Source organism: Bubalus kerabau, chromosome 9, assembly GCF_029407905.1.
Source record: "Bubalus kerabau isolate K-KA32 ecotype Philippines breed swamp buffalo chromosome 9, PCC_UOA_SB_1v2, whole genome shotgun sequence".
Classification (NCBI taxonomy): Eukaryota; Metazoa; Chordata; class Mammalia; order Artiodactyla; family Bovidae; genus Bubalus; species Bubalus kerabau.
The window spans coordinates 75,353,084-75,376,686 of record NC_073632.1 but is presented as its reverse complement, the minus strand read 5'-3'; the positions used below and the strand labels follow the sequence as shown (position 1 = coordinate 75,376,686).

Sequence of the window (23,603 nt, the reverse complement as noted above, 5' to 3'; positions counted from 1 at the left end):
GGCCTCTCTCCTTGGCTTACAGAAGGCCCTCTTCCTTCATTCATATCTGTGTCCCATCCATTCCCACCATCTTGTGCTTCTCCCACTACCATCAACAATTAAACACTATATATACACTGGATTAAATACAAAAACTCAGTACATAAAACACTCTCTGGCCATGATAGGCTCAGAGGTTAAAGTGTCTGCCTGCAATGCAGGAGACCCAGGTTTGATCCCTGGGTCAGGAAGATCCCCTGGAGAAGGAAATGGCAACCCACTCCAGTATTCTTGCCTGGAGAATTCCATGGAGGGAGGAGCCTGGTAGGCTATAGTCCACGGGGTTGCAAAGAGTCCTACACGACTGAGCTACTTCACTTTCTCAATGCACTTTACCTTGGAAACAACACCCAGGCAACAACCTTGACAGCTGTTAAGCCTCAATACCTCTGGTTCTTTTTTTTCTCTCAGGGATCAAAGTTCTACAACATCTGCTGTAAAGTGTCTAAAAACTTGTTTCACATTTTTTCTCAAATTATCTTGTTGTCTGAGAAAGATTTATTCAATCATGGCCAGAAGTAAAAATTCCATGCTTTATAGTATAATTTTTGAAACCTGTAGCCTTTGTTTCAACTAGAGTTTATTTTTATGTCTAATATGAGGTAGGGATGCAGGTATGGTCATTTTTTTTCTTTTTAGATACTCAGTGGTACCAATAGCATTTATTATATGCTCTATTCTATTGTCTTTGATCTGCAATTTCTATTTTCTTAATAATCAAGTATCCATATACGCATGGGATATTTCTGGGCTATTTTTTCAACTCCATTGATCATTTCTAATCTTTTTTCACACCAATAGCACTTTGTCTCAATCATTATTTCTTTTTTAAAAATGAGTCCTAAGTCTTTTTATCAGGTAAGTTTTGATTCAAACCCCATCTCTTTCTTTCTTTAGGATTTTCTTTTATTATTTGAAAAGCTCTTGGCTTTTCTATATAGAATTCTATCCTTAGTATTTTGTTACTTGTTGCTATTGTAAAGGACTTATTTTTTAATATTTATTTATTTCTATTTTATTTCTTTTCAGCTGCACTGGGTCTTCCTTACTGTGAGTGGGCCTTCTCCACTCTTCTTTCTGGTTGTGGTGCTCAGGCTTCTCACTGCTGTGGCTTGTCTTGCTGTGTAGCACTGGGCTCTAGGGTAACCAGCTTTAGTAGCTGCTGCACGTGGACTCAATAGTTGTGATTCAGGGGCTTAGTTGCCCTGTGGAATGTGGGATCTTCCTGGACCAGGGATGAAACCAGTGTCCCCTACATTGCGAGATGGATCCTTAACCACTGGACTACCAGGAAAGCCCAGGACTTATTTTTAAACGGCTGTTTTAATTGGTTTTTGCTGATGTACAATTGACTTGTAAAATGAAATATTTCCTGACATACCAGTGGGCAAGAAATGTCACAGCCATCAGTGATTTTGGGCCTCCAAATGTGAATGAGGGCTCCCAAAATGGAACGCAATAGCTGTGACCCAGCAAATGCTGCCACCCCTGCAATGATGGCAAAGGAGCTCAGAGGAATGCAAGAAGCAACTATCCTCTGCCATGCCTCATGGTGAACAAGGAATTACGGATGTAAACAATCAAGAAACAGGAAGTGGTCCCAGATAGCAGCATCACATATGAAAGGAAAGAATTCAGTGAGCCCAGAGGCTTGTAAATTCCCATAGAAGAATGCTAACTTCCTTAGCTTAATATCTGGTTTTCTTTATTTAACAATAATCTTTGGTGTTCAGACTGCCTGCCCTCTTTGTTGCAAAGTTGTATATAGCCTGACTCCTTCTCTCTGGCCTTCTACAGCAGTTTAAGAAGAGGTGGCAAAAATACACAGGAGAACTATACAAAAAGGTCTTAATGACCTGGATAACCACAATGGTGTGGTCACTCACCAAGAGCCAGACATCCTGGAAGTCTGACTTCCAGTGAAGTCAAGTGGGCCATAGGAAACATTACCATGAACAAACCTAGTGGAGGTCATGGAATTCCAGCTGAACTATTTCAAATCCTAAAAGATATGACACTGTTAAAGTGCAACATTCAATATGCCAGCAAATTTGGAAAACTCAGCAGTGACCAAAGAACTGGAAAAGATCAGTTTTCTTTCCAATCCCAAAGAAGAAAAATGGCAAAGAATGTTCAAACTACTGCACAACTGTGCTCATTTCACATGTTAGCAAGGTAATGTTCAAAATCCTTCAAGCTAGGCTTCAACAGTACATGAACTGAGAACTTCCAGATGTTCAAGCTGGATTTAGAAAAGGCAGAGGAACCAGAGATCAAATTGCAAACACGCATTGGATCATAGAAAAAGCAAGAGAATTCCAGAAAAATACCAACTTCTGCTTCACTGACAATGCTAAAGCCTTTGACTGTGTGGATCACAACAAACTGTGGAAAATTCTTCAAGAGATGCGAGTATCAAACCACCTTACCTGTCTCCTGTGAAACCTGTATGCAGGTCAAGAATCTACAGTTTGAATTGGACATGGGACAATGGACTGGTTCAAAATTGTGAAAGGAGTAAGACAAGGCTGTATATTGTCACCCTGCTTACTTAATTTATGTGCAGATTACATCATGTGAAATACCAGGCTGGATGAATCACAAGCTGGAATCAAGACTGAAGGAAGATTTGTCAACAACCTCAGATATCCAGATGATTGACAGAAAGTAAAGAGAGACTAGAGAGCCTCTTGATGAAGGTGAAAGAGGAGAGTGAAAAAGCTGGCTTAAAATTCAACATTTAAAAAATGAAGATTGTGGCATCCAGTCCTATCACTTCATGCCAAATAGTTGGGGGAAAAGTGGAAATAGTGTCAGATTTTACTTTCTCGGGCTCCAAAATCACTGCGGATGATGACTGCAGCTATGAAATTAAAAGATGCTTGCTCCTTGGAAGAAAAGCTATGACAAACCTAGACAGTGTGTTGAAAAGCAGAGGCATCACTTTGCCAACAAATGTCTGTAGAGTCAAAACTATGGTTTTTCCAGTAGTCATGCATGGATGTGAGAGATGGATCACAAATCAGGCTGAGTGCCAAAGAATTGATGCTTTTGAACTGTGGTGCTGGAGAAGACTCAAGAGTCCCTTGGACTGCAAGGACGTCAAACCAGTCAACTCTAAAGGAGATCAACCCTGAATATTCATTGCAAGGACTGATGCTAAAGCTGAAGCTCCAATACTTTTGCCACCTGATACGAAGAGCCAACTCATTGGAAAAAACTCTGATGCTGGGAAAGATTGAAGGTAGGAGGAAAACAGGGCAACAGAGGATGAGATGATTAGATGGTATCATCAGCTCAGTGGACATGAGTTTGAGCTAACTCAGAGAGATGGTGAACAGGGAAACCTGGCATGCTGCAGTTCACAGTGTTGCAAAGAGCAGAACATGACTTATCGACTGAACGACAACTGAGATGCTGCCTCCGGGGCTCAGAATCCTTAACATTCCCACCAAATAAAATAACTCTCTACTTTCTGGTTGTGACTAACTTTTTAGTCAACAGGCTTTTACATATTAACTTTGTATATAGTTCCCTTCTTGATTCACCTATTAATAATTTATCTTCTGAGTTCATAATCATATCAAGCAGATAATCATATCTATAAATGCAGTTTTATTTCTTCCCTTTTAACTTCTGTATCTTTTAAATTCTTTTCTTAAATCTTAATGCACTGTCCAAATCTGCTAGTACCATGTTAAATAAAAGTGGTCAGAGTGAAAATTGTTTGTGATCTTAAAGCATTCTTTCCATATTTTATAATAAAGTAGATATGTTACTCGTTTTTGTGTAGCTATTCTTCATCAAATGAATAAGCATCTTTCCAATCTTAGTTTATACATTTTTTAAAACATCATGAATCATCATTAAATTTTATTTTTTCTGCATCTTTTGAAACAGTTTCTCTCCTTTATTTAATCAATACTGTCAATCACACTGTCTTTTTCTATTAAATCAACACTGAACTCCTATGATAAAAGCTAATTTTACCATTTTTATAGATTATGGATTCTGATTATTCATGGTTTGGTTAGGATACTTGCATCGATTTTCATGAGTGAGTTTGGGCAGAAATTTCCTTTTTCACGCCTCCCTGATATTAAGTAACATAAAATTACTTGAGGAGTAGTCATTATTTTGTTCTCTGTAAAGCTATGTAAGACTGAAAAAAGTTTTTAAGGTTCAAAATTTGATTTAACAAATTAAACAGAAATAAATAAAACCATTGTTTTCCTTATGGAAATAATTTTTTGGTTACTGATTCAATTCCTTTAATGTTCATATGATTTTTAACATTTTCCCCCTCACTCAGTTTATTAATTTTTATTATTCTAGAAATTTTATTGTGAGTCCTCATAGACAGGCTAACTTGGCAGAGTAGACATTATCAGAACTACATGTAATAAATGAGTTCTTATGATTTTTGTTTGTTTTTTCATAAACATTTGCCCCTAACAATATATCTGGTCTATTCTTGACAACAGATATTCTTCTGGTATTATTCTATTGCCAAATCATTTTAATATGATCTGATTTATGGAATAAAAATTAAATCACAGTTTGTTTATCTTATTTACCTTTATAGGCATGCCATCCTCCACATATATAATACATTTTTAATTAATCCATTTAATCTGAGACTTAATTTGGAGGACATTAAGGATGAGGGAGAGAGTCTGACCTTTACTTTGAATAATTCTGAGGAATATAGAGAAAAGAAGTTAGAAATATACATTATGTTGCTAAAAGGAGAACAACTCATGCTTATTAGTGTGGTTTTAATTTTTTAACTAAGATGGAAATCATCTTTCAATTCTAACTTAAATCTCAACTTGAGTCATTTATGAGAAATCTAATCAAAACTATTCTGTTGTTAAAAATGTAGCATTGATCACAAAATATTTGTGAAGTTCCTTTCATTTGACAGGAACTACTCTGTCATATAAATCTCAAATACAATCTCCTTCAAATCCACAGCTTTAATTAGGAATGTTAGAGGTAGAACTGTAAGTCAAGCAAGCACAGCAAAGAAATACCAGAGATTACTTTTAAAACCAGATGCTATTTTGTCAGCTGTTCATAATATGCAGCTTATGCTAAACTATAGGTATTCTTGGCAATTACAACTAAACAGTTTAAAAGCTCCTCTAAGCTAGAAACAGAAAAAGATAGTACACATGTTGTAGAAAATAAGCATTGTTTTACAAAGACCAAATCACACAAGATTAATTTAATAGCACCCAGAGACAGATTTGCAAACCTTACTGGTAATGGGGGAACAGTCGATAGGCCAAGTCAGATTCTCAGGGCTCTTTACAAACAGGAAGAGAACTGGTTTTGGAGGCTGCACTATTTCAGATCACTAGGGTAACTGAAAAGAAATAACTATTTCAACGTTCCAATAGCACTTAGTTTACTAAAGCAGTAAATTATTCCAACTCTGAAATACCCAAACTGTTTCTCAAAGCTGTGGCCTGCAGCAAGTCAGCAGGACTCTGTGCTCTAGCACTTTACATTCATGCCTGGTTCCATGCTTACACGAATGCCCTAAAACCAAGCATTAACCTCTGTCAAGTATTTGAAGAAAATAAGATGCTGCCAAGCAGAACCCTGTGGGTGCCTGACTTAATTTTCTTTGAATGTCTACAGTGGAAGGGGCAGGGAATTAACACTCGACTGTGAACACTGTGCTGGATGCTCACACATATATGGGAAAAAACATTTTCCAGGTTGCTGTTGAGGGATTAACTCTTCGTTGAGATTGTAACCCAGTGGGGCTCCATGGGACCTTCTCCGGACAGAGTCCTTCCCCTTGTCATCTGCTGGTCTTTTATTCCTAGAAAACTTGTAGTCTCCCAGGCCTCCTGAGTCATAAAAGCCTGGCTCAAGAATTACTAATAAAGTCCAGAACAACAACAACAACAAAAATTAATGCTTGAAGGAATTGAACATGTAGTGACAAAAATAGCAGTTGGTCCAGGAGAACTGGTAAGAACTTAAACAATAAACCTTAAATATGACAGCCATAGAATATTTAGTTCCTCCCTAAAGCACCTGGACAACAGTAAACTAAGGCACATTCCCTGAGTTGTTCTACAGATGCTAAAACCTCCATCAAATCGAAGAAGCTAACTACTTGATGACCATGAGCACACAGTCTCCTACTGAAACCTGAGGACTGATAATGTTAACCCCTGTAACACTGCCCTGTTATCTCACCATCAACCAATCAGAGAACTGTGCACAAGCTGATCACATACCATGTGACATATCACCCCCCCCCCACACCCCCATCACTTTGCCTCTAAAAGTGCTTTGAGGAGTTTGGGTCTTTTGAGCATCACGGACTGCCTCACTCTCTTTGCTTGCCCCTTTTCAGCTCGAAACTCCAATGTTTCAGTTCATTTGGCCTCACTGTGGGTTCAGCACACAAACTTGCCATAGACAACAAGATTATGGAAATTTTTTAAATGAGTAGTATAAAAATATGCTAACTTTTCCAGGCCTCATCTACTATCTACATACACAACTATATCTACCTATGTATTCCTCATTATTCCAAAGAGGGACTGTAGTCAATAAAAATGTTCCTTAATATGAAAAGTATTCCTTTGCTAAACTGGCTAGTGCTCTTGAATTTAATTATGACCAGGCAGGTTTCTATGTTAGCAAGGTGTATCTCAAGTGAGAGCAGTTTTATTATTTGGGGTTAGGTTACCAGAACACAGGAAGATTGGCATGTGGCACCTTCATTAAAATAAAATATGTACAACACATCTCCCATCTGTTATAAGTGAATTTATCACCAAGGAACTTAGAAAATGTTTGAAAATTGGTTATACAAATATTTAGGAAAAGCTAATAGCATCTCATAAATACTTTTTTCAACTTAGAAATTAATACTAAAAAGGCAAAGGAAGGATTATATATCGAGAGCTTCCTGGTCATGGATGCAAATCAAATTCAGTATCTAAGCAGATATACTAGTTTCTCGACATACTGTTTCTGTCAGATTTTGGCAATGGCTCTGATTCCAATAGCAATTACTGGGAAAGAATTTAGCCTCAACTATTTAGAAAAGTGACTTTACTAGATTTACAAATAAGGTCCTACAATTTTCCATTTCCTTAGCAAGATATTATATCAACCAAGCTAAGCATGTCATCATGACTGTAATTTATGTGATGTGACATGACAGTTAAGACGTACTACGGTAATTTGTAAGAGCTTGCATTATTATTGTAGTATCAAAAATTTATATGGTTCAGTTATTAAAGCAAATTGTTTCATTCATACTGAGATGTCTGACAGTAAACCACTGAGGGCTTCCACATTACATTAAAAAACGTCTTCCATATTCAAACAATTTGCACATCCTGTTACCAGTATTTTGCTCACTGAATGGAAACCGAAGCACAGGCAAACACAGCTTTTTGATGTGAACATGATCTGTGCAGGATATGAAGTACTTCATTGTGGGTGGTTACAAGGAGCAGTCCAGACAGGATAAGGAAAGTTATCTTTGGGAACCAACACTACGAACAGGATGTCCAAATGCTTTGCTCTGATGCTATTTCGTATCCCATTTGCTTGCCTTCCATCAGTTTGATTTTCAGCCAATAGAAAGAAAAAGCATATGGGCAAAGAAGAAATGATGGAAAATATGGCAAATATTCTATTTTAAAAAACTACCTATAAGTAAACTTCACTGTGGTAAGAAAAGTAAGACCTCTGAAACTCATCCAGTTTTGACCCATGGTTCTTCTCTAAATTCCTCAGAACAGTTGGAAAAAAAGACAGCTTCTGGTTTTTTTTGTTTTGTTTTGTTTTTCGGCAATTTTAAGCTACAGACATTTGAGTCCTATGTGCTATTTTATTCTTGTCAGGTATTCAGGAATTCCTAAATAGAATAGAATAGAATGACCTCTTGTTGGAAAGGGCTTTGAAGTAACAGTTTAATTAGAGTTTTATTACAGCTGGAAAATTTTATGCAAAAGTCTCTTTAAAAATACATATTCATTTAAAAATGTGTTTTACTCATTTACACATTTTTCATAATGGTATTTAGAGGCCTGTAAAAATAAGAAACAGGCCAAAGTTATAATGTTTTCAATCAGATAAAAATACTAGTTTCCATTCATATGAACTAGCAAGATTTTCTATCTTAATGCTTACACACCACTAGTTATTAAAATATTTTTATTTTTCATGAAGTTTTTTCCAAAGTAAGCTATATTCTTATAGTTGAAAACTAGTCTTATATAGCATCAATTTGCTAAAGGATTTTTCTGGGACTGTCACAATTTCTGGTGTGATCAGGTCATTTAATTATGAGCTGACAAGGTATTAAGTTCCACAGATCAAGCAAGTATTCTCATTTAGAATTTCAATATCAAATTTTGTTTCCAATGAATTGTTAAGCAAAATAAAATAAAATGATAAAAGCCAAGGAACCTATCCAATTAGAGTTAATTCACAACAGAGGGGAAGAAAGAAGCACCTCATCTCTGAAAGTGCTACATTTGTTTATCTGTGTGTGTGTTTTTATATGTGTGTCAGTGGGCTTGAAAACATGTGCTTTCAATCTGGCTCTTCTTTTATGGTAGTTCTCTTCCTGAGCTCCAGGAAATATGGTGTTTATTATAAGCTTCATGGCAAGTATTAAATTAGTTATGTAATAAATTTCATTTCCAATTAACATTCCGACAAGGTAGAGAAAGTAGCTCTCCTGAATACCAGTTTTGAAATGAAATAGAAACAGATGAGAAAGACTTCAGTAAGTATTCCACCACAGACAGTTCTAGAGAAACAGCTATTTCAAGTAAACATGACACCGTTTCTTCCAATATCTACAATCTGTTTTGCAAAAAAAAAAAAAAACTAAAGGTTTCATTGGTTTATTTTTTCTTCCAAAATGTTAACACAGGATAGCAACTATATAGAACTGTGACGTGGGGATGCAACCACCCATGGGGCAGGGTGGAAAAGTCCAACTTAATCTGATTTAGTTGGTTCCAGGCACTGGCAACCCACTCCAGTACTCTTGCTTGGAAAATCCCATGGATGGAGGAGCCTGGTAGGCTGCAGTCCATGGGGTTGCTAAGAGTCGGACACGACTGAGCGACTTCACTTTCACTTTTCACTTTCGTGCATTGGAGACGGAAATGGCAACCCACTCCAGTGTTCTTGCCTGGAGAATCCCAGGGACGGGGGAGCCTGGTGGGCTGCCATCTATGGGGTTGCACAGAGTCGGACATGACTGACGCAACTTAGCAGCAGCAGCAATCCAATCAGTATATATTTGATCTCATCTTCCTTTAAAGAAAGACTATATAAAACCCATTCTCCTTATTGATCAGTTGAAGCAAGAAGCAAGCACTGTATGGACTCACCTTGTTTCCTAGGTAAGGCGCTGGTGCACTCCAGAAGTAGCTCTGGGGCAGGGCTTGGCGGGCCTCCACGCTGCTGACGCTGATCTGCTGAGGTGGGTCTAAGTCATCCAGCTGGGGGGCCACTCGAATATGGCCGGAAATGTCAGTCAGATACCAGCCACTCATGTCTTGTATCTTAAAGAAAACATACAATCATTGTCACTTAGGAAAAGAACCCAGACACTTCACTTTCCTATTTCTGTAGTGTTCATATTTTGAAAATTAAAAACACAAAAACTATGAGCGTTTAGGAAAATATAAAAGTTGTGTATATCTTGATAACTGTTTATAATAGCCAGGACATGGAAGCAACCTAGATGTCCATCAGCAGATGAATGGATAAGAAAGCAGTGGTACATATACACAATGGAGTATTACTCAGCCATTAAAAAGAATACATTTGAATCAGTTCTAATGAGGTGGATGAAACTGGAGCCTATTATACAGAGTGAAGTAAGCCAGAAAGAAAAACACCAATACAGTATACTAATGCATATATATGGAATTTAAAAAGATGGTAACAATAACCCTGTGTACGAGACAGCAAAAGAGACACTGATGTATAGAACAGTCTTATGGACTCTGTGAGAGAGGGAGAGGGTGGGAAGATTTGGGAGAATGGCATTGAAACATGTAAAATATCATGTATGAAACGAGTTGCCAGTCCAGGTTCGATGCACGATACTGGATGCTTGGGGCTGGTGCACTGGGACGACCCAGAGGGATGGAATGGGGAGGGAGGAGGGAGGAGGGTTCAGGAGGGGGAACACATGTATACCTGTGGCGGATTCATTTTGATATTTGGCAAAACTAATACAATTACGTAAAGTTAAAAAAAAAAAAAAGTTGTGTATATCATTAAACGTCTCATATGTTCTCACCATTATTTTTTTTCTTGATGTTTCTAGGAGTTTGGATGATATTATAGTATAATCTGTTTTTATTAATCCAGTGTGATTTTTAAAAATTATGATTTCAAATACTACTTTCTTAAAAAGTCATTTAAAATCACACATAATTTTGTATAAATTATCAAATAGTTGAAGTTTGAATTTTGCATTTTTCACTCCATTAGTGCTTTCCTGTTTATTATGGAAACAATTATTTCAAAAGGTATTATATATACATTTGAAAAGAAGAGGAAGAAAAGAGATAAGATATAAAAGGTAGATTTTCATTTACTACTTCCTTCCTTTTCATATATTTAAATTTCAACTTGAGGCTCCAGGATAGTTGAAAACACCAGCTCCCAATACTGTTCCTATTCCTTCCCATGGGGTCAGAAGTGCTATAAGAACTCTTAGTCTTGATCCTTTGCCCAAAAAAGGAAAGAACATTTAAGAAGGAATTAGGAAAAGATGACTTGCTTTGACATGTTTATTCTCCAGCTATGTGTGGCACACAGCTACAATTCTAAATTTAAACCATCCTACTTAGAGCAGAGTGAAAAAGTTGGCTTAAAGCTCAACATTCAGAAAACTAAGATCATGGCATCTGGTCCCATCACTTCATGGGAAATAGATGGGGAAACAGTGGAAATAGTGTCAGACTTTATTTTTCTGGGCTCCAAAATCACTGCAGATGGTGATTGCAGCCAGGAAATTAAAAGACGCTTACTCCTTGGAAGGAAAGTTATGACCAACCTAGATGGCATATTCAAAAGCAGAGACATTACTTTGCCAACAAAGGTCCATCTAGTCAAGGCTATGGTTTTTCCTGTGGTCATGTATGGATGTGAGAGTTGGACTGAGAAGAAAGCTGAGTGCCGAAGAATTGATGCTTTTGAACTGTGGTGTTGGAGAAGACTCTTGAGAGTCCCTTGGACTGCAAGGAGATCCAACCAGTCCATTCTAAAGGAGATCAGTACTGGGTGTTCTTTGGAAGGACTGATGCTGAAGCTGAAACTCCAGTACTTTGGCCACCTCATGAGAAGAATTGACTCATTGGAAAAGACTCTGATGCTGGGAGGGATTGGGGGCAGGAGGAGAAGGGGACGACAGAGGATGAGATGGCTGGATGGCATCACTGACTCGATGGACATGAGTTTGAGTGAACTCCGGGAGTTGGTGATGGACAGGGAGGCCTGGTGTGCTGCAATTCATGGGGTTGCAAAGAGTCGGACACGACTGAGCAACTGAACCGAACCTTACACCGGATACAGAGGTTTGCAGCTACCAGGGACCCACTAGTCATGTGTGAGCTGCTTGGCGTTGTGGGTAATGGGTAGCAGAATGGTAATGGTGATCACAAATGCATGAAATATTTTTAAAATTTTCATGTAGAGGTTATTTGATTCTGTATCTTCTAAAGCTGTGGAACTGCTGGGACTGCCTTTGTACAGAGAGAGTCAGTGAAAGTTTATCGGACAGAAAAGCAGCAAGATACATACTACTTCTCTCCCCTTTCCAACATCATTCCTCAGACCTCCAAGGACAGCCCAGTGAGATTCAGAGAAAGTTTTTTCCAGAAAAACTCCTGAAATGCAAATATAAGTGAACCTAGTTTCTGAAGTACAAGGCTGAATGCTACTTCTGCGCCTCTGCTAACCATAAAACTTTTGTACATTAATGGAACAGTCTAGAGGGTGAAGTTAGACTAGCTGTTCATTTGCCGTTGGTTCTACAAAATCTGTTCCACAAGCAATACTTGATAAAGTACACACAGGTTCATTTAGGTACAAAGAGTACAATCAGAAACTACTCATAATATTTCAGACTTAAAAGCAACACAAGTAGAGAAAATTTTCATAGCTGTATTAAGGATTAGTTAGCTGATTAAAGCCGAAAGGCAGCAGTGTTTGGAATTCAGATTTATTAAAAGAGTGATCTTTGTAAAGTCCAACTCTAATCACAACACCCCCTGCTACAATCCTTCAGTTACTTACTCTCCAAGGATAAGAGCTCAACTTCTTAGTAAACTCAACCATGTATGTCTAGTTTCTCATTCCCTCTGTAGGCTTCTCCTCCTTTTCCAGCCTGTTTCCTTGTATTTTGTACTACTAAGTGCTGCCACATAAACTATTTGAAATTCCCTGAAGGTCCTCTTTCATAAGGAGGAAAACTGCTGTCTGTGAAGGGATGAAAAATCAATGAGTGTATGATAGGCAAAGGAGGTAGGAGGGAAACATGTTTATGTTTATGGTAGAGGAAGATAATCCCAGGGCTTCCCTGGTGGTTCAGTGGTAAAGAATCTGCCTGCAATGCAGGAGACCTAGGCTTAATCCCTGGTTGGGAAGATCCTCTGGAGAATGAAATGGCAGCCCACTCCACTATTCTTCCCATGGACAGAGGACCCTGGCAGGCAACAGTCCATGGAGTAACAAAAGTTGGAGTAAACCACCATCACCACCACTAAACATGTAATAACTTGAACTTTTCCAAATCAATTAAGAATGAAGATATTACTCAAATTTAGTTTCTCCTTTTAACAAAGAAAAAGCTATGGTAACAACAAATCACAACTAAAGACTGGTGGGTAATAGGTATTATGTACATAGCTGTTAAAGGAGTTTCTCTTAATGTGTGTACCAAAAATACTGGTGAATGCAATTCATAATCCTTCCTATGGCAATCAGAGTATTCTCTGTTGTACTGTCTGCCCTTGAGGCAAAAGCAGCATTAATTCCATCATTGTTTCATATACTAATCATGGACACTGAAAAGGCTAGTGTTGACTTCTTATAAGAGGCTCCAGTTTACACACTGGTACAAAACCTTAAAGGCTTTGGTCAAAGAGACAGCTAGTATTTGAAAGAAAATTCCATCACTTCTCCAAGATAAGTTTAAGTAGAAACTCACTACAAGAAAAAAAAAGTTAATTTCTTACAGAAAGACAATAGCAAGAAGCCCCGTGGAGCAGCACACAGAATTCAAAGGCTATTTATTGCTTACGTTGCCATAGGTCCAGTAGGAGCTTTGACATCTGTTTGAAACTCCTGAACAGAAGCACTCATCACAACCTTTATGATTATCCTCTTGCAAATTGAAGAACCCAAATTTGCAGCGGCTACAGTCTCCTCCTTCAACATTTTCCTATAAACAGAGAAGTAGGTTATTAACACAGGTGCCCTTCAAAATAAAACAATGTCCCTATTTCTGCTTAAGAAAAATATAAGCTGTATATTCTTCATGTTACCTCTCAACTTTATTTAATGTATAATCATATTTTTAAAAATCTCAAAAACTTCTTATTAACTATATGCTGTCCTAACCACACTAACAGGAAATAATGCTTGATTATTATCAAACAGTAGTCTAATCTACTGCACCAAGTTACAATTTGATCTTCATCTTTGTCCAGAGTGGAGTAACTGTCATGATAAATCCAGCAATAACTTAGACATTTGGCTCAGTGTTTAACCATCTATGTTGTTGAACTGTTTCCCCTTAGAACACATGATACATGATAAAATAAAAGATATTAAGCTGATACATAAATGTAGAATAGAACATTGGTATTATACAGATGGTAAAATATTTTTCACACCATATATGAAAAATACAAATCCTTGAAGCAAGCCTAAGAATGAGACAGGTAGAGAAACTGGGCAAATAGTCACACTTTTTCCCTGATGAGATACAGTAGGAAAGAAAGTAAGTTTTCCCTAGTTAATTTTCACAGTGTTTCCTTTAACACACTGGTATAGTCAGTTAATCACAGCGTAACATTATGGGGAAAAGATTATTCTCATTTGGTGACTGCTCTTTAGATTGGCTTCATTAATCCTAGACCCAGTATACTGAAAAATTATTTGTTTATACGTGGAACTCAAGCCAGAGAAAGTTGACTATATGACGAAAGACTGGGAAGGCTATAATCTCTCAGCTAAACAATGGTTAATCTTGACTAATGTCTTCCATATGAAAGTTCCCTGCTTTTCAGGAGATAGATTCATAGTAGTCCCGACATATGAATTTGCCCCACATTTTCCCTCTTCCTTGAATTCTCTTATTACTTCCATTCTGAAATTTTCCTTTTCCTTAGAAAATTAGCTTCTTTCTCAAATGTGTTCCCAGAGCCTCTGTCATTCTTCTATTATAACCACAGAAAAGTCCCGTTGTGTCTTCTAAGATCATTCACTCCAGCCATGCCATAATCTTTTCAGACGCAGAACCCTGTCTTACCTGCCTTTGTTATACCCCCAAAGTGGAAGTGTTTCTGGTACAACACTGAATACTAGCTTAATAAAGCTGTATTAAGTTTAGATAAATCTCTTGGTGGTCATATTTTTCACACAGAGTGAAATGCTATGCACCTAGTAGATGTTTCATAAAAACATGTTTGAATAAAGACTGGGCAGAAGATAGTGCAATAAAAATGTGAGCATATAGGGGGAAAGATAGAAGAAGAACAAGAGCATGAAAAATAGAGAAATTTATAAAAATAAACAAAGATATTCTCCTGATATCCAAGAGAATAATATATTTGAAATTAAGTTTGGGGCTTGATTTCTATGTGTTACTTACCACCTCAACCATTTCTACACTGCCAGGAGCCTAAACAAAAGACTGTCTTGCAACACACTCCAGTGTTCTTGCCTGGAGAATCCCAAGGACGGGGGAGCCTGATGGGCTGCTGTCTACGGGGTCGCACAGAGTCAGACACGACTGAAGCGACTTAGCAGCAGCAGCAGCAGAAGACATGTTTCACATGTCAAACTTCAGCCTCCCAATATGCACATAAATTTAATTATTGCACTGATATTCCTGCTAGTATTCTTGCTATTTCTAAGGTAAATTTCAGATATTTTCAGATGATAGATGTCAACAAAACTAATCAAACTAATTTCAGACCTAAGATGGCAAATATATCCCCAAAATCCTGAACCTGAGAGCATCTTCAGAAGAGGACACAGGCAGGAAGGATGAAACATCAATAATGATAATTTAGCTTATTCCATTAAGGATACAGTACAGCTGTTCTGTACACTGTGTTCTTATGTGCTTGGTCTAATTTTCTTTCATTTACTCTAATTTGAAAGCTTGTAATACCACTTTTCTGAGATTCATACTGAGCCTAACAATTAGAAACTTTCAGACATTAGTTACATTTTTGTTAGTTATTTTAGCCTAGCAATATGACCTTGAAAAGTAATGATTAAATAATTACAATATTCAATTTAATAAACCAAAGTATCACATTATGGTAGAAATACTAGGTACTATAAAGATGAGTGAGTCAAGATCTCTGTCTTTAAAAGCCAACATCTAGAGTTGAGTAAAAAGATACATTTACAATCAACATAATGCAAGGAGAACATGAAAAGAAGATATCAGAAATAAATTATAAAAACACAGAGGATAAAGGGCTGGTTTCTGCTATGAAGCCTTGAGGAGGCTTTATGACAAGAGTGGAATTTGACCTAAGCTTTCGAACATGGTTTAAAAATTCATCCTGATAGAGGGGATAGAAGAGAGACCTCATTAGCAAAAATAATAGGAATAAATAATTCAAAGCTTAGAAGTTTCATTCAGTATTTAATCTTTAAAAAACTATATTGAATATTTCCGTTATGCTAGGATCTTAATTTGGTGCTTGGTTTCCAGGGCCCCTAACTTCATGAAATAAACCTTTAAGAGATCAGATCTTATCACATAGGAATTGATGAAAAGTCATTAAAAGGTCTTCAGTAGGAGATAAATCAACACAACTATACTTGAGGTGTTTAACCTGGCAATAGTAAGTAAAGTATCCATAACATGAGACACTAGAACAAAGAAACTTTTCAATATCATAAGGTGCAGTAAAGGATTAATTCAATGATCTTAGAGTATTCAAACCCACATTCTAAATTGAAAAAACTGTCCTTTGACCAGCTCCTGGGACATAACCACTAAACCCTTAGAACTTCTTGCCTGATAAGAATGTCTTTGTATAACCAAAACCAGGAGTCATATGAGATATTTTATGCTAATGATATGATTTATGGTAAATGCCTAGTTTTGTTTATGTGGGGTCCTTGCCATTATGTATCAGTTTGACCTAGGGGTAGTTGAGACTGAGTAGACAAAGTCACGGAGAATGCAATGGCACCCCACTCCAGTACTCTTGCTTGGCAAATCCCATGGACGGAGGAGCCTGGAAGGCTGCATGGGGTCACTAGGAGTCAGATACGACTGAGTGACTTCACTTTCACTTTTCACTTTCCACTTTCATGCATTGGAGAAGGAAGTGGCAACCCACTCCAGTGTTCTTGTCTGGAGAATCCCAGGGATGGAGGAGCCTGGTGGGCTGCCGTCTCTGTGGTCGCACAGAGTTGGACACGACTGAAGCGACTTAGCAGCAGTAGAAGCAGCAGACAAAATTAGTTATATGAGTACTCCATATCTACTTAATTTGACCTCCAATACAAACCTTGAACACTAAGACTTCAATGAATTTTCCTGGTTGATAATAACTCATATGTGTTGTAAAACAGTGTTGTTAGGAGAATTAACCACTCTCTGTATGATTCTACTGGGAGAGGATAACTGGAAGTTTGTGCTTGGTCTCTCCTTGATTCTCTCCTATGCACCTGTTGTTGCATACAAAAGGATATAGGATTTTGACCTGTATCATTCTCACTTTATCTTTTTCATTTTTTTGTCTGCACTGTACACAGCTGGGATCTTAGTTTCCCAACCAGGGATTGAACCTGTGCCCCCTGAATTGAAAGTGTGGAGTCTTAACTGGACCACTAATCCCCTTTTTTACTTTAATAAACCATGACTATAACAGCTTTTCAAAGTTATGAATCTTTCTAGTGAATCATTCAAAATGAGTGTGGTCTTTACCAATACAACATGGTAAGGATAGTAGGATATCTATACCTATAAAAACAGGTTAACCAACTGTTAGTTTTACTTTGTTTATTGCAACAAATCTTGAGGCAAAATACTTTAGATCCTGCTACAGTTTCTAAATCTGTATACTAATTCATTTCAGTGAATCCTACACTCAATTCACTTCAACTTACTTGAAAACAAGTATCAGCTCTAAGTCTGCATGTACCTTATATAATATTGCATAGTACCCCTGCTTGAAACCACAACTTTAAGTTTCTAGACTTCTTCACTTTTAGTCCTGAGTCTATACCATACTTTTCTTTAATTGAGTGTAGTTCCTAATCGATTGAGTTAGAATCACTCAACAGAAAAGTCCTTGGTTCTGATTTTTCTCAACCTCTACTACAGTTGAATATTAAGTCAATACTAAATATGGTAAATATCACTTCAGTTGAGTCGCTCAGTCATGTCAGACTCTTTGCGACCCCATGGACTGCAGCACACCAGGTTTCCCTGTCCTTTACCAACTCCCAGAATTGTTAAAAATCATGTCCATTGACTCCGTGATGCCATCCAAACATCTCATTCTCTGTCGTCCCCTTCTCCTCCTGCCTTCAATCTTCCCTAGCATCAGGATCTTTTCCAGTGAGTCAGTTCTCCGCATCACATGGCCAAAGTATTGGCGTTTCAGCTTCAGTATCAGTCCTTCCAGTAAATACCCAGGACTGATTTACTTTAGGATGGACTGGTTGGATCTCCTTGCAGTCTAAGGGACTCTCAAGAGTCTTCTCCAACACCACAGTTCAAAAGCATCAATTCTTCGGTGCTCAGCTTTCTTCACAGACCAACTCTCATATCCATACATGACCACTGGAAAAACCACAGCTTTGACTAGAAGGACTTTTGTCAGCAAAGTAATGTCTCTGCTTTTTAATATTGCTATCTAAGCTCGTCATAGCTTTTCTTCCAAGGAGCAGGCATCTTTTAATTTCATGGCTGGAGTCACCATCTGCAGTGATTTTGGAGCCCAAGAAAATAAAAGCTTTCACTGTTGCCATTGTTTCCCCATCTATTTGCCATGAAGTGATGGGACCAAATGCCATGATCTTAGTTTTCTGAATGTTGAGTTTTAAGCCGGCTTTTTCACTCTCCTTTTTCACTTTCATCAAGAGGCTCTGTAGTTCCTCTTCACTTTCTGCCATAAGGGTGGTGTCATCTGCATATCTGAGGTTACTGATATTTCTCCCAGAAATCTTGATTTCAGCTTGTGCTTCATCCAGTCCGGCATTTCGCATGATGAACTATGCATATAAGTTAAATAAACAGGGTGACAATGTACAGCCTTGTCATGCTTCTTTCCCAATTTGAAATCAGTCCATGGTTCCATGTCTGGTTCTAACTGTTGCTTCTTGACCTGCATACAGATTTCTCAGGAGGCAGGTCAGGTGGTCTGGTATTCCCATCTCTTTAAGAATTTTCCACAGTTTGTTGTGATCCACACAGTCAAGGCTTTGGCATAGTCAATAAAGCAGAAGTAAATGCTTTTCTGGAAATCTCTTGCTTTTTCTATGATCCAATGGATGTTGGCAATTTGATCCATTGGTGGATATAATAATTCTTATATGTGCGTTCTTATGGACTGGTTAAAGAGCCTCTTGATTTGTTGTGCTTTCATTTTCATTCATTTCTATGCAAATTTTGATTTCTTTTTTGATTTCTTCTGTGATTTGTTGGTTATTCAGCAGCGTGTTGTTCAGCCTCCATATGTTGGAATTTTTAATAGTTTTTCTTCTGTAATTGAGATCTAATCTTACTGCATTGTGGTCAGAGAAGATGCTTGGAATGATTTCTATTTTTTTGAATTTACCAAGGCTAGCTTTATGGCCCAGGATGTGATCTATCCTGGAGAAGGGTCCATGTGGGCTTGAGAAAAAGGTGAAATTCATTGTTTTGGGATGAAATGTCCTATAGATATCAATTAGGTCTAACTGGTCTATTGTATCATCTAAAGTTTGTGTTTCCTTGTAAATTTTCTGTTTAGTTGATCTATCCATAGGTGTGAGTGGGGTATTAAAGTCTCCCACTATTATTGTGTTATTGTTAATTTCTCCTTTCATACTTGTTAGCATTTGTCTTACATACTGCGGTGCTCCCGTGTTGGGTGCATATATATTTATAATTGTTATATCTTCTTCTTGGATTGATCCTTTGATCATTATGTGGTGACCGTCTTTGTCTCTTTTCACAGCCTTTGTTTTAAGGTCTATTTTATCTGATATGAGTATTGCTACTCCTGCTTTCTTATGGTCCCTATTTGCATGGAAAATCTTTTTCCAGCCCTTCACTTTAAGTCTGTATGTGTCCCCTGTTTTGAGGTGGGTCTCTTGTAGACAACATATTAGGGGTCTTGTTTTTGTATCCATTCAGCCAGTCTTTGTCTTTTGGTTGGGGCATTCAACCCATTTACATTTAAGGTAATTATTGATAAGTATGATCCCATTGCCATTTACTTTATTGTTTTGGGTTCGAATTTATAACCTGTGGGACACTGTAAAAGCAGTCCTAAGGGGAAAGTTCATAGCAATACAGGCACACCTCAAGAAACAAGAAAAAACTCAAATAAATAACCTAACTCTACACCTAAAGCAACTAGAAAAGGAAGAAATGAAGAACCCCAGGGTTAGTAGAAGGAAAGAAATCTTTAAAATTAGGGCAGAAATAAATGGAAAAGAAACAAAAGAGACCATAGCAAAAATCAACAAAGCCAAAAGCTGGTTTGTTGAAAGGATAAATAAAATTGACAAACCATTAGCCAGGCTCATCAAGAAACAAAGGGAGAAAAATCAAATCAATAAAATTAGAAATGAAAATGGAGAGATCACGACAGACAACACAGAAATACAAAGGATCATAAGAGAGTACTATCTACAATTATATGCCAATAAAATGGACAACGTGGAAGAAATGGACAAATTCTTAGAAAAGTACAACTTTCCAAAACTCGACCAGGAAGAAATAGAAAATCTTAACAGACCCATCACAAGCACAGAAATTGAAACTGTAATCAAAAATCTTCCAGCAAACAAAAGCCCAGGTCCAGACGGCTTCACAGCTGAATTCTACCAAAAATTCAGAGAAGAGCTAACACCTATCCTACTCAAACTCTTCCAGAAAATTGCAGAGGAAGGTAAACTTCCAAACTCATTCTATGAGGCCACCATCACCCTAATAATACCAAAACCTGACAAAGATCCCACAAAAAAAGAAAACTACAGGCCAATATCACTGATGAACATAGATGCAAAAATCCTTAACAAAATTCTAGCAATCAGAATCCAACAACACATTAAAAAGATCATACACCATGACCAAGTGGGCTTTATCCCAGGGATGCAAGGATTCTTCAATAGCCACAAATCAATCAATGTAATACACCACATTAACAAATTGAAAAATAAAAACCATATGATTATCTCAATAGACGCAGAGAAAGCCTTTGACAAAATTTAACATCCATTTATGATAAAAACTCTCCAGAAAGCAGGAATAGAAGGAACATACCTCAACATAATCAAAGCTATATATGACAAACCCACAGCAAACATTATCCTCAATGGTGAAAAATTGAAAGCATTTCCTCTAAAGTCAGGAACAAGACAAGGGTGCCCACTTTCACCATTACTATTCAACATAGTTTTGGAAGTTTTAGTCACAGCAATCAGAGCAGAAAGAGAAATAAAAGGAATCCAAATTGGAAAAGAAGAAGCAAAACTCTCACTATTTGCAGATGACATGATCCTCTACATAGAAAACCCTAAAGACTCCACCAGAAAATTACTAGAGCTAATCAATGATTATAGTAAAGTTGCAGGATATAAAATCAACACACAGAAATCCCTTGCATTCCTATACACTAATAATGAGAAAACAGAAAGAGAAATTAAGGAAACAATTCCATTCACCATTGCAACGGAAAGAATAAAATACTTAGGAATATATCTACCTAAAGAAACTAAAGACCTATATATAGAAAACTATAAAACACTGGTGAAAGAAATCAAAGAGCACACTAATAGATGGAGAAATATACCATGTTCATGGATTGGAAGAATCAATATAGTGAAAATGAGTATACTACCCAAAGCAATTTACAGATTCAATGCAATCCCTATCAAGCTACCAACGGTATTCTTCACAGAGCTAGAACAAATAATTTCACAATTTGTATGGAAATACAAAAAACCTCGAATAGCCAAAGCGATCTTGAGAAAGAAGAATGGAACTGGAGGAATCAACCTACTTGACCTCAGGCTCTACTACAAAGCCACAGTCATCAAGACAGTATGGTACTGGCACAAAGACAGAAATATAGATCAATGGAACAAAATAGAAAGCCCAGAGATAAATCCACGCACCTATGGACACCTTATCTTTGACAAAGGAGGCAAGAATATACAATGGATTAAAGACAATCTCTTTAACAAGTGGTGCTGGGAAAACTGGTCAACCACTTGTAAAAGAATGAAACTAGAACACTTTCTAACACCATACACCAAAATAAACTCAAAATGGATTAAAGATCTAAACTTAAGACCAGAAACTATAAAACTCCTAGAGGAGAACATAGGCAAAACACTCTCTGACATACATCACAGCAGGATCCTCTATGACTCACCTCCCAGAATATTGGAAATAAAAGCAAAAATAAACAAATGGGACCTAATTAAACTTAAAAGCTTCTGCACAACAACGGAAACTATAAGCAAGGTGAAAAGACAGCCTTCAGAATGGGAGAAAATAATAGCAAATGAAGCAACTGACATACAACTAATCTCAAAAATATAGAAGCAACTCCTACACCTCAATTCCAGAAAAATAAATGACCCAATCAAAAAGTGGGCCAAAGAACTAAATAGACATTTCTCCAAAGAAGACATACAGATGGCTAACAAACACATGAAAAGATGCTCAACATCACTCATTATCAGAGAAATGCGAATCAAAACCACTACGAGGTACCATTTTACACCAGTCAGAATGGCTGCGATCCAAAAGTCTACAAGCAATAAATGCTGGAGAGGGTGTGCAGAAAAGGGAACCCTCTTACACTGTTGGTGGGAATGCAAACTAGTACAGCCACTATGGAGAACAGTGTGGAGATTCCTTAAAAAACTGGAAACAGAACTGCCTTATGACCCAGCAATCCTACTGCTGGGCATACACACTGAGGAAACCAGAATTGAAAGAGACATGTGCACCCCAATGTTCATCGCAGCACTGTTTATAATAGCCAGGACATGGAAGCAACCTAGATGTCCATCAGCAGATGAATGGATAAGAAAGCAGTGGTACATATACACAATGGAGTATTACTCAGCCATTAAAAAGAATACATTTGAATCAGTTCTAATGAGGTGGATGAAACTGGAGCCTATTCTACACAGTGAAGTAAGCCAGAAAGAAAAACACCAATACAGTATACTAACACATATATATGGAATTTAGAAAGATGGTAACAACAACCCTGTATACGAGACAGCAAAAGAGACACTGATGTTTAGAACAGTCTTATGGACTCTGTGGGAGAGGGAGAGGGTAGGGAGATTTGGGAGAATGGTATTGAAACATGTATACTATCATGTATGAAACGAGTCGCCAGCCCAGGTTTGATGCATGATTCTGGATGCTTGGGGCTGGTGCACTGGGATGACCCAGAGGGATGGTATGGGGAGGGAGGAGGGAGGAGGGTTCAGGATGGGGAACACATGTGTACCTGTGGTGGATTCATTTTGATATTTGGCAAAACCAATACAATATTGTAAAGTTTAAAAATAAAATAAAATTAAAAAAAAAATAAAGAGCCTCTTGATGCTGCTAAGAAAATAATGAATCAGGGAGAACATCTTTTTAGCTTCTCACTAGCACTCTGCTTTCTGATATGTATAGACTTAATTATTACATCAGATTCTACTTCCTTTTTAGCTTTCTAATCTCCCTTAAGAGAGTGCATATCTAAGTAATTTATTTCAGGACTCCAGAATTTTCTTTAAAAACATACTAGTGTTAAAACAGTGCTTACTAGAGAACATTACAGTTTGATATTTAATATACTTTAGAGTGGCACAATTCAGACATAGAAGCATGGTGCTCCAAGACTTTTATTATACCTCACAGAGACAGAGGTTCTCCACTTCTTAGTAGTTTTCTAATACACATGATCTTGGAAGCTTGGGTCTCAATTCTTTTTATGTGTTCCCAAGTACATAACTGCTTTTTCAGAATTTCTCTAGGAGTAATTAACAACTATCATCCATGAAGGAACCCCTGATTGTATTCCTAATTCATTTTCAACTTGAGAATGAACTATCTG

The 23,603-nt window shown here is 37.4% G+C and overlaps 1 protein-coding gene across 6 annotated transcripts in view; it reads right to left on the bottom strand.

The window, feature by feature from the left end:
- The window catches only part of LAMA2 (laminin subunit alpha 2), a 710,513-nt gene that overhangs the window by 366,480 nt on the left and 320,430 nt on the right, over positions 1–23,603 (bottom strand). For all 6 annotated transcript variants that reach the window (XM_055535601.1, XM_055535597.1, XM_055535598.1 and 3 more), the window contains 2 exons: positions 13,361–13,501; positions 9,432–9,605 (listed from right to left, as the gene is read on the bottom strand). In XM_055535601.1, the coding sequence (XP_055391576.1) occupies positions 9,432–9,605; positions 13,361–13,501 (315 nt within the window). The remainder of the gene's footprint in view (positions 1–9,431; positions 9,606–13,360; positions 13,502–23,603) is intronic.